Raw genomic sequence first — 17,105 nt, 5'->3', positions numbered from 1 at the left:
GCAACATCCATATCCAATATATATCTATACTTTCAAAAGCGCGTACACCTACTTGGAACGACTAATCATGAGTTGAAAATGTTAATGAATGACACAGACCGTGGTCTCGGTAACATATTCAGAAAGAAATACCTTCGCAACTTCCCACTCGAGTAATACGACCAATTCTACTGTATAGGGAGATCGACTTCGTTATAACGGCAGAATCCACTCCCACGTTCAATATTACCTGGAGAGAATATAGAAACCTTAAATCGCTACAACGCGCAAACCATCGCCACTTATGAATGGATTATTGGGAAACGCTCCGCAGACAAATATGTATGTGCGAGCGCTATACGACTACGAGGCCGACGACCGAACAAGTCTTAGTTTTCACGAGGGGGACATAATACAAGTGATCACACAATTAGAAAGTGGTTGGTGGGATGGAGTCATAAATGGTGTGAGGGGATGGTTCCCCAGTAATTACTGTCAGGTTGTATCGGGCCCTGAAGATGTCCTGGACGGCAAGCCGAATGGGGCTGGAATGGGTATGGATGATGATGTCGACGACGATGAAGACGACGAAGAACAATACGAAGAGCAGTACGATGATGAGGGCGAAGAATCAGAACGTGACGACTTTTCACATTTGCCTGCAACCGGTGTGAATAGCAATGGGAGATCAGGGGCAGATTTCTGGATACCTCAAGCGACTCCTGATGGTAGATTGTTCTATTTCAACACGGAGACTGGCGAGAGTAGTATGGAGCTACCGTTGGAATCGCCATCTTCGTCAACGGAAATGGGACCGAGAGATCGGATGAATGTCAATATACCGGAGAAAACAAGGCCCCCACCAGAAATGATGGCGCGAGGATATATAAATGAAACAGACGATGAATCGGAAGGAAATTCTGCGTCTGAGCTCGACGGAGAGTCTATCATGCTCGCATCTAAATCCTCGTTTGTATGTTGCCTACTAAGTATGGCCATATTGTACCTGCTAACATCTCTTAGCCACGTAAGAAACGCAGATCTCAATTGTCTGAAGGTGTGTCACCAGCTACCTCTATGGACTCAATCAACGGCACATCTCCTGGCACTCGCTCACGAGCCGACACGTTCAACACACCGAATGTATCCCTAACAGCAATGCCGATAATGGGGCCGTCTACAACTTCTTTCACGACTCCTGCTCTTGGCCCACCACACGCTGCTACTTTGCCTCGATCATTCTTTGATGATGGATCCGCTGCGCCACTGACATGGAATAGACTCGTCGCAAATATGAAGAAAGCTGTGGATCGCTATCGCGAAGCAATCAACAACCATGATCGTTCCGAGTACGTTCGCCGAGCTGAAGATATTTCCGATCACCTACGACTATTACTGGCTGCTGGATCTGGTACTACTGATAATCATTCTGGTCAGCCTTCTATCATTTCTACTAACAAAGCCCTGTATCCCCACTTTCGGGACATGATGTCCAAATTCTCGAAATTAGTTATTTCGTCACACATTGCTGCTTCTGACTGGCCCAATTCGGAGTCGTATCAAAAATGTCTGCAGGAGGCGGATGGCGTACTTCTAGGCGTTTTCAGCTACGTTGAGGTCGCCCGCCAGCAGCGCGGCGAGGATATACCACGATTACTCCCTGGTTTTGTCGTTGGTAGCACTATTGGTGGTAGTTGGCAAAATAACGGGCTTGGATCTAGAGACCCTCTCACACCCAACTTTCTCGACGAAGATGAGAATGTCGTTGAACCTTCTGCGATTTTGGATGCAAAGTTGATGGAGAGACTCGATGATCTGAAGAGAATGCTAACATCTAGCATTCGAAAATTGGAGGAGCATCTCGTACTCACCGACAAAATTATCACCCCTTACAGACACGAACTGATTGGTAATAATGTCTGTGCAGCCGCGCAAAAAGTTCTCGAGATGTTCAAGCCTTGGGTGTCTACGGTTGAATCTATCAACTTGTCTTCTCTTGGCGATGCATTCCAAAATCCTCAACTTATTGACTTCGCCAAACAGAAGCAAAGTTTATATGATAACATATCAGATTTATTGCTAGGATGTCAGGCTGTAGCCGGGCCTTTAGGTGATGAGTGGGCGGAAGTCCGTGGGGAGTCATTGGAAGGGCGACTAATTTATGTCCGCACGTGTTCAAGATCTTTGGAAACAAACTCATCTCATATTGGCTTCTCACTGCAGCTTCTTGGTGAGCTTGTTCAAACAGCTATGCAGCAGGCTTTGCCTCTCGAAGAAAGGACGAAAAGTCTCAGGAGAGGTGATAGCGCGCCCTACGAGCGACCCCATCAACGATCGGACTCCCGGAACCCATCACTCCGTCCTAACCTTGCAGATATTGGTAAGTCACAAACTTACTCTGAAGGTGATACAGTTCTTCCACCATTCCGAAAGGAGAACTCTAAAGTCAGGAAGTTCTTTGGCGAAGAGCCAACTCGAAGAGATGCCCCAGACGAGACACCAGACTGCTTGAAGCTTGACCACGAAGATGATATTTCCTACGATACAAAAGTACAGCCTCCTATCTTGAAGGGCGGTACACTTGTAGCATTGGTTGAGCAGCTTACACGCCACGACAAATTGAGCTCGGATTTCAACAACACCTTTTTACTCACGTATCGGTCTTTTACGAATGCGAGAGAATTATTCGAGCATTTGGTGAAGCGCTTTCAGGTGCAGCCCCCTGAAGGTATGCTCCCAGGAGACTATGAAACATGGGTATCCCGAAAACAAAAGCCAATCAGATTTCGGGTTGTCAACATTCTGAAATCATGGTTTGAACTCTTTTGGATGGAGGATCAAAGTGACGATACCAAAGCTCTCATAGCCAACGTCTACACTTTTGCTCGAGACACTGTAAAAGCTACTGAGACGCCAGGTTCCGGTTCATTGATGACTCTCTTAGAACAACGGTTACGGGGACAGGAAGCTACAGCTAAACGTTTAGTCTTGACCTTAAACCACTCCACGCCCCAACCGATCATGCCCAAAAACATGAAGAAGCTTAAATTCTTGGATATTGATGTGACAGAATTTGCACGTCAACTGACTATTGTCGAGTCAAAGCTTTATGGGAAGATCAAACCCACAGAATGCTTAAACAAAACTTGGCAGAAGAAAGTTGGCGAAAACGACCCTGAGCCTGCACCAAATGTTAAGGCGCTGATCCTTCATTCTAATCAATTGACGAATTGGGTCGCTGAAATGATTCTCACGCAACTCGATGTCAAAAAGCGCGTTGTCGTCATCAAACATTTCGTTCTTGTTGCCGATGTAAGTAATTTTTCTTCTGACTACCTTCACTTTTCCTAACTTACTCTAGAAATGCCGTGCTTTAAACAATTACTCAACTCTCACCTCTATCATCTCTGCGCTCGGCACGGCACCCATCCATCGCCTAAAAAGAACCTGGGATCAAGTGCCAGCCAAAACTTTGGCAGTACTGGAATCCATGCGTCGCCTGATGGGCAGCACAAAGAATTTCGGAGAATACAGAGAAAGTTTGCATCTTGCCAATCCCCCATGTATACCCTTTTTCGGTAGGTTCTAATTGCTCATCTGATGTACTATGGCGAGCTAACATATCTAGGTGTGTACCTTACCGATCTTACATTTATCGAGGATGGGATACCTTCGATCATCAAGAAAACTACATTGATCAACTTTGCCAAACGAGCAAAGACCGCTGAAGTCATTCGCGACATTCAGCAATATCAGAATGTCCCGTACGGCTTGCAGCCAGTCCCGGAACTTCAGGAATATATATTAACCAATATGCAAGCGGCGGGAGATGTACACGAAATGTATGAAAAGAGCTTAGCAGTCGAACCAAGAGAGCGTGAGGACGAAAAGATAGTCAGGTACGTTGTACACTCTCGATAGCAATCATTTATCAGAGCATGAAACCGATGTGAGGCCTATACTTACACGAATGACAGGGTGTTGGCTGAATCAGGCTTCCTATAATCGCCCTGCATTACGCATGTTAGAAAGGATTCCCGACAATTACATTGCTGTGACCGGGAAGCATGAAATTCAATTTACAAACCACCGATTATCAGTCACCACCACATATTTGTCGTGAGACTCAACTGTACAGGGTATTAATATTGATATATGCATCGACGAACGGACAATAACTTTTCCATTTGCCAGGCTTCGTACATAACAGCCTAGAGGTAAAAGTCAGAGGTATATGTCGCAATAGTGGCGAGATTTCAGGGCTCTCGCGGATGGTATGCATCTTCGACAACCTACAAAGTTTTGAAAATGCCAACCCTGATACCTCCTGCGCCTGCCTCGAGCGAGAAAGGGAGAAAGTGATGGGCACGTTGCAGACTTAGTAGCATGGCGTGGGTGTGATATTTTTCTTAATGCTACTATCTAGGGAATACTACTGCCGGGTGAGGAAACTAGGCGCAGCAAATGGTGTAGCAGGTCAACGGAGTTAAAATATTTAAGGAAGACATGTAGCACGGCACTTTATCTATCTGTTGCCATTATACCGAAACCAAAATTAAAGGCGTTTACTTCTACTGCGTTTACCTAGAGAAGACTCAGTGGATGAAGGTTCTCGATCAACACAGGTAGGTAGATATTACTGTGGATCTTATAAGTATCACGCACATTAGCTTCAGGGTATGTTTAGCAGTATTCTCCTCGGATTTCCGTTGAGGTGTGAAGACTGCGATTCGACTGGTTGACATAGAATATGGGCAAATCCCCGTTCTTAAAAACGTTCCTTGTTGATATGCTATTTGAACACTGCATATAAGTAGCGAGATGTGGAGTAGACAACAGTGGTTCAATGCCTAGAGTATGTTCAAGTATTTAGTGTATCGCACTTTCTTTTTCCTAACGTATCTGTTTGGTTCTGTACTAAAAGGCCTCGGGTGAAATGACTTCCACAAGCAACGTGCAAAAGATTCTATTAAAGCAGATCGGCCCTGGTTGGTAGTGAGAACTTCTCTAATTTTGAAATTGCTTTGTCATTTTCGAATTGAATATATGGTGAATATAGCATCCATCCATGTATGAGTTGCGAAGCTCAAGTGAGCTTACAAGGAGGCAAGTAAATTCTCTGTGAGGCTACACAAAAAATTGGATATTTATTCTGGGATGGTTTCTGCGGTAACACTTCGATATCGTACTTTGCAACAGTGGGGTCTACAATGCTTGTAACTGTAACTTATTTCTCCGCAACCAGCCATAACATCAAAATGTTAGTCTTTGGCGAGCGTACATGTTGATTTCAAATATTGCAAGAGCATATTTGAGGCACCCGACGCTTTCTCTACGCCCCGCTATTCATTGTGGTTCATTTCAAATCACTTCGATATTCGCTACTGACGAGACATGCTCGTTACTAACTTTTGAATCACCTTCTATCTTGAATTGTTCATCAAAGTAACTCTGGGGATTGCTTCGCTTCTCATTCACCATTCTGACATTTCATTAGATTTAATCAGTGTTCGAAATTCTTCCCGAGTTTCAGTACTCTCTTGACAAGTGAATGCCTGCGTCGCCCTATGAATCACTGCAAATCAAGAGTCAGTGATAACGAAAAAGGTCCATTTTCACCTCGCAATGTTCAAGTGAAGGAACTCTGGCAGGTGAACATGCTGTGAGAAATAATATCATTAGTTTGACAACCGGTGAATCGGAAACCGACAAAAGAGGTGATTTGTGAATTGATGAGAAGGGAAGGTTCGAGATTGCAGGAATAGACTGCAAGATACACTGCGGAAGTCTCGAGTAATATTCCTGAAGTTAGCCTCGGAGAACATCCATTTCGTTCGACTGGTAGGGAACCTCACAAAATCGCTCACGAGGCCGGGGGGGGGGAGTGACAGTAGGGTAAGAGATGGAGAATCGGTAGACCCTTTCATGTAGTTGCATGGGATCATATCTGGGGGACGCGATTTAAGCAATCCTCCTAGCTTTGATCCTGAGATTGATAAAGCGGTTTTCAAAAGACCAGCCAGAATTAAACTGAAACTTTAACTTATAAATCCACATCAAAAAGCACATGTATCGGAACATCAGACACCAGTTTTTGCCACTACCATAGGCAAATCGTCGAGGTTGTCTGAAAAAGACAACCCCGAAGCCACTCCAACTTCTCCACCGAGGACATCAAGTACGGCTAAATAAAACGAGTTACACATGTTCCATACACCGAAGAGAAGAAAAGCATGTTTCGGAAGCGTGAAGCCCCAAAACAACGACTTTGAGCATCGCGCCAAAAATGCATATGAACGCACAGGTACTCTTCGGTACCTCTCAGTACCACCCTGTCTTGTAGTCAAATTGCTGCTTGTCAAATTCCGAAGATCGATTGAATCTAAAAGCCCAAGGATAAGAGTTAGATAGAGAAGCAATGTTGATAGCTGGAACCAAATCACACCCGGCATAGTGAAAAGTCAAAGGTCAAGGCAGGTAATCACTCTGAGAGGAATGGATGGTGGTCGAGACGGCATGGGGGCGGATTCATTTGCAAGGAAGCCAGTAGACGAGTTTCGAGTCAAAAGGAGAAAATCTTGAGCGTGGATAAACTGTTGAGTATGGAAGAGAGCAAGGATCTCAAGAAGTCCGTAAGTATCGTGAGTGACGCACTTCAAGATGAATCGAGAAAGTAGGAAAAGGAACTTGTGAGCAATATCTCACAATTGAATGGCTCGAAGCCAGTGGTTCCATTTTAGAACCCAGAGAAAATGAAATGAGTTAAGAGTAAAGGGGCCTATTTCATCCTAGTGAAAGTACTGAAAGGCCTGAGCGGTACAAAAGGGTGAAAATTGGGCAAAATTTATTCCAAGTACAGTCCTTCATCAATAGATTTCGCAGCTGAGAGGTAGTGCAAAGAACTCCACATAACTATATCCTCTATCCGAGAGCAACAACAAGGTTCTGACACTATATGGGGTCTTTCGTCGTAGCACATTCTCCTCTCATGCCAATCTTTAGATTAGGACTGTTGAATAAGGTTAACTATCAGGCAAAGGAAGGTGCGGTATATGATTTGAGCAGTATCTAATGGAAAATTCATTTATGATTATTGGTTGTACATGAGAACTTTGGGTGATAAATCGTCATTATACAAAAGATAACAACGAAACAAGATCAAGTAAACAGGCACCATCGTCATATCCCCATCACCACATTTTTAAAGTTGCCAAGGTTGGAGGGCCAAATCGCGAAAAAGAGAGAGGTCTAATTTCTCTGGATTCCATTGTTGATTGCCGCCCTCAAGTTGGCACAATCTCCATATCTTATGTGCCACAGCCACGAAGGAATTAGCTGCATATGCTGTAGACATGCAACAAATAATTATGATACTAACATTGGAGAAGAAAGGATTTTCAAATAAGGACCTAATCAACTTGGGTCTATCTATATGTAGGCGATATCAGAGGGTAGATGTCACATCTACGCTCACAGAAAGTCTAACAGGCGTGAAAACAACGTTGAGAGCCGATCGCAAGCGGTCACTAATAAATAAGTTAAAAGAAAGTACATAAGTGTCTAGTAACATGCGAGGATAGAGAACCTAGATGATATTGATTAGCTAAACTAATACCTACCTAGTCACGTTAGTATAATTAACCTTCCTAGTAAGCGTGTAAGCGTGTAAATTGTCGGCAAGTGATGACATTTCTTGTGAAAGGGGCAGGAAGAGGTACAGATGTGGGTTTATATCACGTGACTAGTTAGTTAGTTTTGCCCCAGAGATCGGATAGAGTTCTTTCCGGCGGAAACTAGTATGACCAAGATAGGAAGGTGGAAGGTTACAAATGACAATCAAAGGAAATCGCTTTGAGTCTTGACATATACTTTGCAATGTTCTATCTATACTCCATCTATATCTAAATCAACATCGAACAATCAATAGGTCGGTACCTTCAAATTGATTCATTGTATCTGCTTTCTGGTATGTGGGAGAAGATACGAGAGTAATGGTTGATGATTACTAATTACTGATTAACTATTGTTGTGAAAGAAGGCGCAAGTTAATTTCGATGATAGCATCATCTATCGTGTACCGGTCGGTATATGGGTATATGCCGGCAGCACCCATTGAACTTGCAGGTGCCAACATGCCAACATTTGGAATGATCGTCACTTGAGCTTAATTACTGGAGAGTTCTCATTCGTTATTTCAACTACTTAGGGTATCGCCACTACCTAGTTCAATCACCTCCTATGATTAAGATTAGGATTAGGACCAGGAACAGCAACAGCAACAGCAACAGGAACAGGAACAGGAACAGGAACACGTAAAATACCATGCACTAATACTTCGGGAACTACTGAAGCCGCTCCAACATACTCATTCAGCCGTTGCCAACGAAGAACCATTGAAGATCGACATATGTACCACAGAGACAATGTGATCTAAAGCCACTTGCTTTATAACACCAAGTCCCAAACGGGAAGGGGCTCTCCTCCAGCTTGCCTACCTTAGAGCTTAAAATTTGGGGAGTGATGCAAGGTGCAAGCCAAGCTCTCCCTATTTGTTGTGCTAACCATCTGATCAATACTCGAGTATAGTAAACAACCTAGGCGAGCTGGGTATGGATGTAGTGTCAGAACCCTTACCTCCTTTTACGCTTATCCGTATTCAACCTCTTGCAGTTGTCACTTTGCTAATCGGTTTTTGATCATTCAATGAAGTAGCAAGTTATTCGAGATACCTCTGTCAAATCTCAAATATATCGTAAAAATCACCAATACCATGACCAATGTCACCAACATCATCAAAATCACCATTTCTACCAATATCACCATTTTCAGCAATGTCATCAATATTATTTTTCCAAGGTGACTTTGATATTGGTGACTTTGATATTGGTGACTTTGATATTGGTGACTGAGTACGAATACAGTATGGTTCGAATCATTCCGGAATTTTCAACATCCGGTTAACACTCTTCCCGAGGCTAGCTGGACTGGAATTACATCAAGCTAACATTCAACAAAGACAGATGATCCCTTGGCTATTTGAGACTAATCCCACTATCGACATCTTGCAATTCCCCATGTCTCCTTGCCATCATCCCATATGTTGGTTCCTTTGGAGTTCGGGAACTAGTGATCAGTGTCACGGCCTGGCGTATTGCCGGTCGAATCTATTACCTGATAGAGTCATTTTCAAGGTCGATATTGAGGATTGCAGTAGAAAGTCAAAGGATAATTCGGAAAGAGCAATGACCGGACAGAAGTCTATAATCGTCATGGCAATTGCTAACTATATAATTGCTTGTTTATCCTGCTTTTATCAGTCCTTAACCAACACACAATTCTGCCTTCCTCTTCGTTTTCCAATTAAACTACTTACTTTCAACAATTGCCTAAGTCAAATCTCTCTCCCAATCAATCACAACCACCATGCTATTCTCTAGCACCACCATCGTCGCTATTGCTAGCATCTTAAGTGTTGCATCAGCTCTTCCAACAAAAAGACAAGCAGCGCCAACCGATGCGGACATTCTCCAATATGCCTTGACGCTCGAACACCTAGAGAACGCATTTTACAAGAAGGCTCTCAGTGAAATGCCAGAACAAATGTGGCTCGATGCAAATTTCACCTCTTCCTTCTACAATCAATTGAAGTACATTGCGCATGATGAAGAGGCACATGTTGTCTATCTTCAAAGTGGCCTCACCGCTGCAGGTGCTGCCCCTGTTCAAGCTTGTGAATACAAATTTCCATTTACGGATCCAAAATCATTCGTTGCTCTCGCTTCCGTCATTGAGGGTGTCGGTGTTTCCGCTTACCTCGGAGCAGCAGCCGACATCACATCAAAGGCCTACCTTACCGCAGCTGCGTCTATACTTGCCACTGAAGCTTTACATCAATCTGCTGAACGCAACGCGAATGGTGAAATTCCAATGGCCAATCCTTTCGCCACACCCCTTGGATTGAACGCCGTCTACTCCATCGCGTCATCCTTTATCGTCTCTTGCCCATCTACCAATGCTGCCTTGCCCGTAATGGCCTACCCATCCCTCGCCCTCAAGTCCGGCTTGCCTACTGCACCAGGCGCCAATGTTGCCCTTGTACCAGAGACGGCTCCTTCCGGGACGTTCTTTACTACCTTTGCGAGCGGACTCGACACTATCGCTGTTGAGAGCCAAGTCGGCAGTGACGGTTTAATCATGACTGCAGTTCCAATGAACATCTCGGGACAGAGTTATGCCTTCTTGACCAATGACAATTCTGGCACCTTAACTGATTCCAACATCATTGCTGGTCCAGCTATTATTGAGGTTACACCTGATTCGCCAACATTCGATTTATCAATCATCTAAAACAGTGGCTTTTTGCATGGTGGAGGTATGAATAATAAATGGTAGTAATTTTTGGATGCATTCGGTGGTCAAATAATGGTTTTAATGGGGTGTGTGCTGAGTACTATTTTATATCTAACAACGATACCCTCGTCAACTTCTGAACTTTTCAATATATAGAATAATATTCAACAAATAAAATTATTAGCAGATGTTCTTCGGGGAAATAGTGTTTTTTGCATTGACATTCTTCGATTTAATCTTCAATTCATCCAATGTCGTAAAGCGAAGCATTTGCCTAATCAATTGCCCCTCTCTGCCCCTCTCGAGCCCCTCCGCCAAACAGCCCACAAAAGAAAGGAAAATTTTCCTTCCAACCCACCTTTAGTTCGAGCTACGGGATGGCTAATATATTGCTTAATATATATATTTAAGTCATCAATTGTTACAAACAGTCATAGATTCCATCAGATGTATATTTATCTAAAGGTACTGGCCTGCTGGCCCAATGGCAAGGCGCTTGACTACGATACATGTAGGGGCTGAAAAACTTCTATACAGTTGATATCAAGAGATTGCAGGTTCGATCCCTGCGTAGGTCAAATACTTAGGAGCATGTCATCTATTTGTGTGTAACAGATATTTTGCCAAATTTGATTACGCAGCGTCCAGAATTTGGTTTGCAAGCTATTTTTGACGAAGTTTTGCACTTCTCAATGGCTAACTTAACGTTTCTAAGCATTCGATTCTTCAAGGATTCTCCAGTACTGTCAGATGGATCGATCTTTTTGGAACGAATGGTGGGCAATATAGTTACAAAACTAAGATCGGATTATTCAAATGCCCGTCTGGGAGCAACCGATGTCGTCGAGTATACGTTCCCTTATTTTCGGAAGTTAGGATAGTCCAATGATAGAAGTATAATAAAACTGTACGCTATAGAACTCGGTGTTCGTTTTGATAATGTTCTTCAGTGTCTTTCGATCCTTTACATCAGCCTGGGTCATAGGTATCAAAGAATCAATAAGAATTTATTCCTCGCTTAACCGATATCCCTGCTACGTGCACGACCCTACTATGTGTACGCTTTTATTATTTATATAGAAAATTGAATTAAAAGTTGAAAAAGCGATATTATAATTTGAAATTCAAAATTGAGATAATTGAAATAAACTTATATAATATTTTGAAATAAAAAAATTAAAAATCTCAAAAATTATAATAATAATAATGATAAATAAGATATCAACTTTTATAAAAAAAATTATTTATTTATTAATATATTTTATAATATAATTAAAAATATAAGTATTTTTTAATGAAATTATGAAATTCCATATATTATAATATAAGATATTTGAAAAAAAAAACTAAAGTTTTTTATCGAAAATTTGAAATTATATTAATATTAAATTCTAATATGTTTTATAAAAAATATTTTAATAATTAATTATTAATAGAATAATGAATTTATAATATTTTATTCTATTTTTAAGTTATATAATAACAATAATCTTTTAAAAAAATATAAATATAACTGTTTAAGATCTATAACTTATTAATATTATATTTAAATAAAGATTTATAAAAACTTATTAAGAATTTGATTTAATCTAATAATAAATATAATATAAGTATTTATTAATTTTTTTTTAAAAATTTCAATTTTAAACTTTTCTGTTATATGGTTTTTAATCAATTTTTAAAGAATGAAACTATATTGATCAGATTTTGATTTAATAAAAAATTTAAATTTTGAAAATTAAATTATTAATTAATATTAAATCAATTTTTGTATAAAATAATTTTTTTAAAAACGAATTAATGATATTTTGAATTAAAAAAAACTTCTTTTTAAAGAATTTTATTTAAAAGAATTTTTATATAATTAGAATCTTATTATATATAATAGAATTAAGATTTAGATAATTTTAAAAATAAAATTTCAAAAATAAAAGATATTTTTTAAATAATTTTCTTTTATTAATCAAAACTTTATATATTTTAATATTTAATATAATTCCTTTTTTAAAAACTTATTTTTTAAATCTTTAATATTAAATATAAAATTTAAATTCATTTTAAAAAATATTTTTATCTTTTCTAAAAATATTATAAATAATTAAAAAAATCTGATAATCTATATTAAATTTAATTCTTTTTATTTTTTAATTTTTTTTTTTTTTTTAATATTATTGATATCAAAAAATCTATAAAAATTTATTATAATCCTATAAATAGATTCTAATATATTATTTATTGAGAAATTATATATCAAGATTCTATATTCTCTTTATTTAATTATTCAATCAATTCTTAATTTAATAATTCAAAATCCTTATAAATCCAAATTGATAATATTAGTTAATTATTGAATTGAATTTTATATTATTATAATGATTTTTAAATTTTAAATTGATTTTTGTTTTGATATAAAAAAGTGTGCACATAGTAGGGTCGTGCACGTAGTAGGGATATCGGTTAATGGTCACACCCATAGAAGAGTGCAACAAAAGATGGCTAAGGTTTACGATGTTATCATTGCTAGTGGAGGACCTGTTGGATTATTCTTGGCATGTGAGCTAGGATTAAGAGGTACCTCCGTCTTGATACTGGAGAGCAGCCCCAAATCAGAACTACCCTGGAAATTGAGCCATTAGGACGGTGAGGACTAAACACACCACCTGTTGAAGCATTTTACCAGCGAGGGTTGCTGTATAAGTTATTTGATGATGAGGATCAGCCGTTGACGATTCGGAAGATCTGTGGATTCCAGTTTGGTGGACACTTCGGTGGCATCATGCTCAATGCCAACAAACTTGAGCTCGACCGTTGGAAATACCGCCTTCCTGGGCCATCTCTGACACCCGGCCCGACGACCATCAAAAAAATCGAAGCGATGATGATCGAGCGCGCAGAGAGCTTGGGAGTTGCGATTCTTAGGGATAAAGCTGTGAACAAGATAGCAGCACAAAGCGAAATCGGAATCACGGTCAAGACCGGTGATGATGCGTCGTATAGCAGTAGATGGCTTATAGAGTAAGATGGTGGACATAGCAGTTAGTAAGGCTGCGCATTTTGATTTCATTGGAACAGAAACCAGATTCACAGGTCATGCATTCAAATGTGATTTCAACCATTCAGAAAATCTGAGACCTGGATCCATCTTACCAAAACTGGCGTGTACATCGTTGCAGGCATGAACTGTTTACATCTTGTGGGTTTTGATGGTGCTATATTTGATCGAAGGCAGGGAATTACGAGAGAGCACCTTCAGGACGTGATGAACCGAGTGACAGGAATCACAGACTTGGAAATCACAACTGTGCACCTTCTAGCCTCGTACACTGATCGATCGAAGCAGGCTAAAAGCTACCGCAAGGGCCGATTTCTCCTCGCTGGTGACGCGGCTCACATTCACTCGCCACTCGGAGCTCGAGCTTTAAATGTCGGCCTCGGTGATGCCATGAATCTAGGTTGGAAACTCGCGACAACGATTCGACAGGAGGCAATATCCAACAAAAATTCGGTAGTTCTTACACTACTTAACACATACGAAAACAAACGTCAGGGCCTGGGTTCTTGAGTGGACTCGTGCGCAAGTTGCCATGTTACAGCCTGACCTGTATGGAGCGGCTATTCAGACTCTTATTCGTGACCTTATTGATACTCAGGATGGAACTAATCTGTTTCTCGACCGTATCTGGGGTTTATCACAGCGATACATTCTCGGACAAGGGGATGGTTATACCAATTCACTCGTTGGGGCCAGTGCTCCAGATTTTAGGCTGGCTGACGGCTCGAGCTTAGGCTTGAAATTACAAAGTGGACGAGGTTTGCTGGTGGATTTCAAGAACAATGCAACACTCCATGAGTCAATCGATGATAAGTACACAAGTACAATAGATATTATCAGAGCGGGAGCAATGGCAAAATGCGGTGTGAGGGCCTTGTTAGTACGTCCTGACAGCGTCGTTGCTTGGCCAGTGGAAGACAATGATACGTTTAATACTAACGAATTTAACAATGTTTTGGAAAAAATGGTTCAAAGAATAAACTTGAAATGGAGGAGTCTTTTGTCTGTATTATATGTCAACAATAATTGATTTAGTCATTATAGTTTACTCCTCCAGATTCCGTTTATAGGAGAGCTATATTATTAATGGTTCGGAGCTGGTAATTATATCTTTAATATCATATAGAAAAGACGAAAATCTTACAAAAGTGTTTCGATATTACTTCAATGTAATATTTAACTTCAAATTCTGAATATAATAAATTTTACTTTTGATTATTTCTATCTTGAAGTACCTCTAATAAAAATGAGAATGTGATTCTAATCTGTATATTTCAAAATGCTATTTATAGCTACAAATCAATTGATTAATAAAAGGTTGAATGATTGACATAAATGATTATATAAATAGTAGTATAATTAATAGACTTCAGATCTACGTCTCAATGATATATTTAATATATTAATTCCTATTATAACGTAATTTATCAGCATGTGGGCTATATCAGTATATAAACCACTTTCACCTCAATTTACACTTTCAAATACAGATTATTCAATAATCATTATATTAATTAATTAAAACTATTAAAGATCTAATAATTTAGGATCTATTATATTATTTTAATAGATTTTTGAATTATAATCTAGTTTTTTAATATTTATTATAATATTTATTAGAAAATACTCTCTTATTAGAATTCCTTTCATTTTAATATTTATTTTATTATATCTAAATATCAATCTTTTATTAAAATAATATATCAAAAATCTTTTATTCAATAAATACTTCTTTTTAATATAATTAAGTTTTTTTTTATATTAATATTTATTTAATATCTTATTTGCTTTTCAAAATATATAAATCTTTATATTCAAAAATATAATTTTATAAATTAATCTCTTTATATTTTTAATTAAAATTAATATAATCTTAAATAAAAATATAAAAAAGCTTAATTGATAATAATTTATTTAAGATTTAATTAATATTGATTAAGAAAAAGCTTTAATTAGATTATAAGGAATTTAAGAGATTTATTAATCTAAATTGAAAAAGAAGGGGGGGGGGGGGGGATAAATATATAAATTCGAATATCTAACTTGGAAAATATAGTTTTAGAATTAAATAATATTAAATCTATTCTTTGAAATTCTGATTTTATATTTTGAGAAATAATTGATTTATTATATATAGTTTTAAAAGCTATAAAGAATTCAATTTTTGAAATATAATTGATATATATTTTAATAAATTCATTGATTTGATTATTATATAAATATTTTAGATTATTAAAACACTTAATATTAAATAATTGAATTAAATAATTTAAATACAATAATAAATGTAAATATATAATATTATTCTCTTTATAATATATTTAAAAAGCTATTGATTTATAATTTTTATATTTATTTAGTATTAATATTCAATATTTATTCTTTCTTCAATTCTTAATATATTTGCAATTAATCGAAATTATATTTTAATAAATTTAGAATTCTTATAAAAAGCTTTTTAAAAGTTATAAATATAATTAAAATATATCTTTAATTTGATTTAATATTTTATAAATCAATATGCCCAAAGCTTCTCAATATATTTCATATTCTTTAATTCAAGAATATGATTTATTATATTTTCTATATTCTTATATTTAAATAAAAACCCTTTCAAATTTATATTGAGAATATATTAAATAAATATTTTCTCTTTTAATTCAATTAAATTATAACTTTTTAATTGATTTTTAATCATATTAGATTTATTTTGAGTTCTATTATCTAATATAGTTTGAGATATATAATAAAACTGAGCTACCTTTTGAATTAATAATTTTTTATTTGATTCAATAGCTTGAATAACTGAGATTATATATGCTTCTTTAGATTAAATTTTTATAATTGATTATGAAGAAAACGTATATTGAATATAAAATAATAATTCGAGGTAAAAGTGACCGATCTATTGATATAGCTAATCCACTAATAAATCACATTATATTAAGAATCAAAGAAAAAACAAATATCAAATATCAATATTAAATAAATATAGAAGCTATAAATCAATAGTTTTTCAAATATATTAAAAAAAAACAATATTAAATATTTATAATTATTATTATATTTAAATTATTTGATTCAATTATTTGATATTAATTATTTTAATAATCTGAAATCTTTATATAATAATCAAATTAATAGATTTATTAAAATATATATCAATTATATTTCAAAAATTGAATTTTTTATAATTTTAAAAATTATATATAAAAAATCATTTATTTCTCAAAATATAAAATCAGAATTCTAAAGAATAGATTTAATATTATTTAATTCTGAAACTATATTTTCGAAATTAAATTCATATAATGTGATTTATTAGTATACAGGTTATATCAATATGCGAATTACTTTCACCTCAATTTACTCTTTCAAACTCATATTATTTAATAATTTTTAAATTAATTGATTAAAATTATAAAAATTAAAATAATCTAGGATCTATTATATTATTTTAATAGATTCTTATATTATATCCAATCTTTTTATATTTATTATAATATTAGTTAAAAATATTTCTGTATTATAATTCCTTTTTTTTAATATTTATTATATTAAATCTGAATATTAATCTCTTATTAAAATAATATATTAAAAGCTTTTTATTAAGTAAATAATTTTTTTAATATGATTGGATTTTTTTTGTATATTAATATTTATTTAATATTTTATTTCCTATCTGAAGTATATAAATCTCTATATTTAAAAGTATATTCTTATA

At 36.6% G+C, this 17,105-nt stretch overlaps 4 protein-coding genes across 4 annotated transcripts; all 4 read left to right on the top strand.

Annotated features, from left to right (window-relative positions):
- Positions 1-319: 319 nt before the first annotated feature.
- EAE97_010812 (uncharacterized protein) lies at positions 320-3,984 on the top strand (the record flags this gene model as incomplete). The annotated part of the gene is made up of 5 exons (XM_038881327.1): positions 320-952; positions 1,003-3,291; positions 3,341-3,557; positions 3,608-3,878; positions 3,957-3,984. 5 exons carry the CDS (start codon positions 320-322, stop codon positions 3,982-3,984), a joined length of 3,438 nt encoding a protein of 1,145 aa, XP_038727945.1.
- Positions 3,985-9,402: 5,418 nt separating this feature from the next.
- EAE97_010811 (uncharacterized protein) lies at positions 9,403-10,326 on the top strand (the record flags this gene model as incomplete). Its single annotated transcript, XM_038881326.1, has 1 exon — positions 9,403-10,326. One exon carries the CDS (start codon positions 9,403-9,405, stop codon positions 10,324-10,326), a length of 924 nt encoding a protein of 307 aa, XP_038727944.1.
- A 2,779-nt stretch (positions 10,327-13,105) lies between these two features.
- Positions 13,106-13,891, top strand: EAE97_010810 (uncharacterized protein; the record flags this gene model as incomplete). Its single annotated transcript, XM_038881325.1, has 2 exons — positions 13,106-13,344; positions 13,450-13,891. 2 exons carry the CDS (start codon positions 13,106-13,108, stop codon positions 13,889-13,891), a joined length of 681 nt encoding a protein of 226 aa, XP_038727943.1.
- A 22-nt stretch (positions 13,892-13,913) lies between these two features.
- EAE97_010809 (uncharacterized protein) lies at positions 13,914-14,411 on the top strand (the record flags this gene model as incomplete). The annotated part of the gene is made up of 1 exon (XM_038881324.1): positions 13,914-14,411. The coding sequence occupies one exon, from the start codon at positions 13,914-13,916 to the stop codon at positions 14,409-14,411; it is 498 nt and encodes a 165-aa protein (XP_038727942.1).
- Between the last annotated feature and the right edge of the window lie 2,694 nt (positions 14,412-17,105).

The sequence above is a fragment of the Botrytis byssoidea genome, assembly GCF_014898295.1.
Source record: "Botrytis byssoidea strain MUCL 94 chromosome Unknown BBYS_030, whole genome shotgun sequence".
NCBI lineage: Eukaryota > Fungi > Ascomycota > Leotiomycetes > Helotiales > Sclerotiniaceae > Botrytis > Botrytis byssoidea.
Note: the sequence above shows the minus strand (reverse complement) of the source record. Positions and strands in the feature narration are given on the sequence as shown.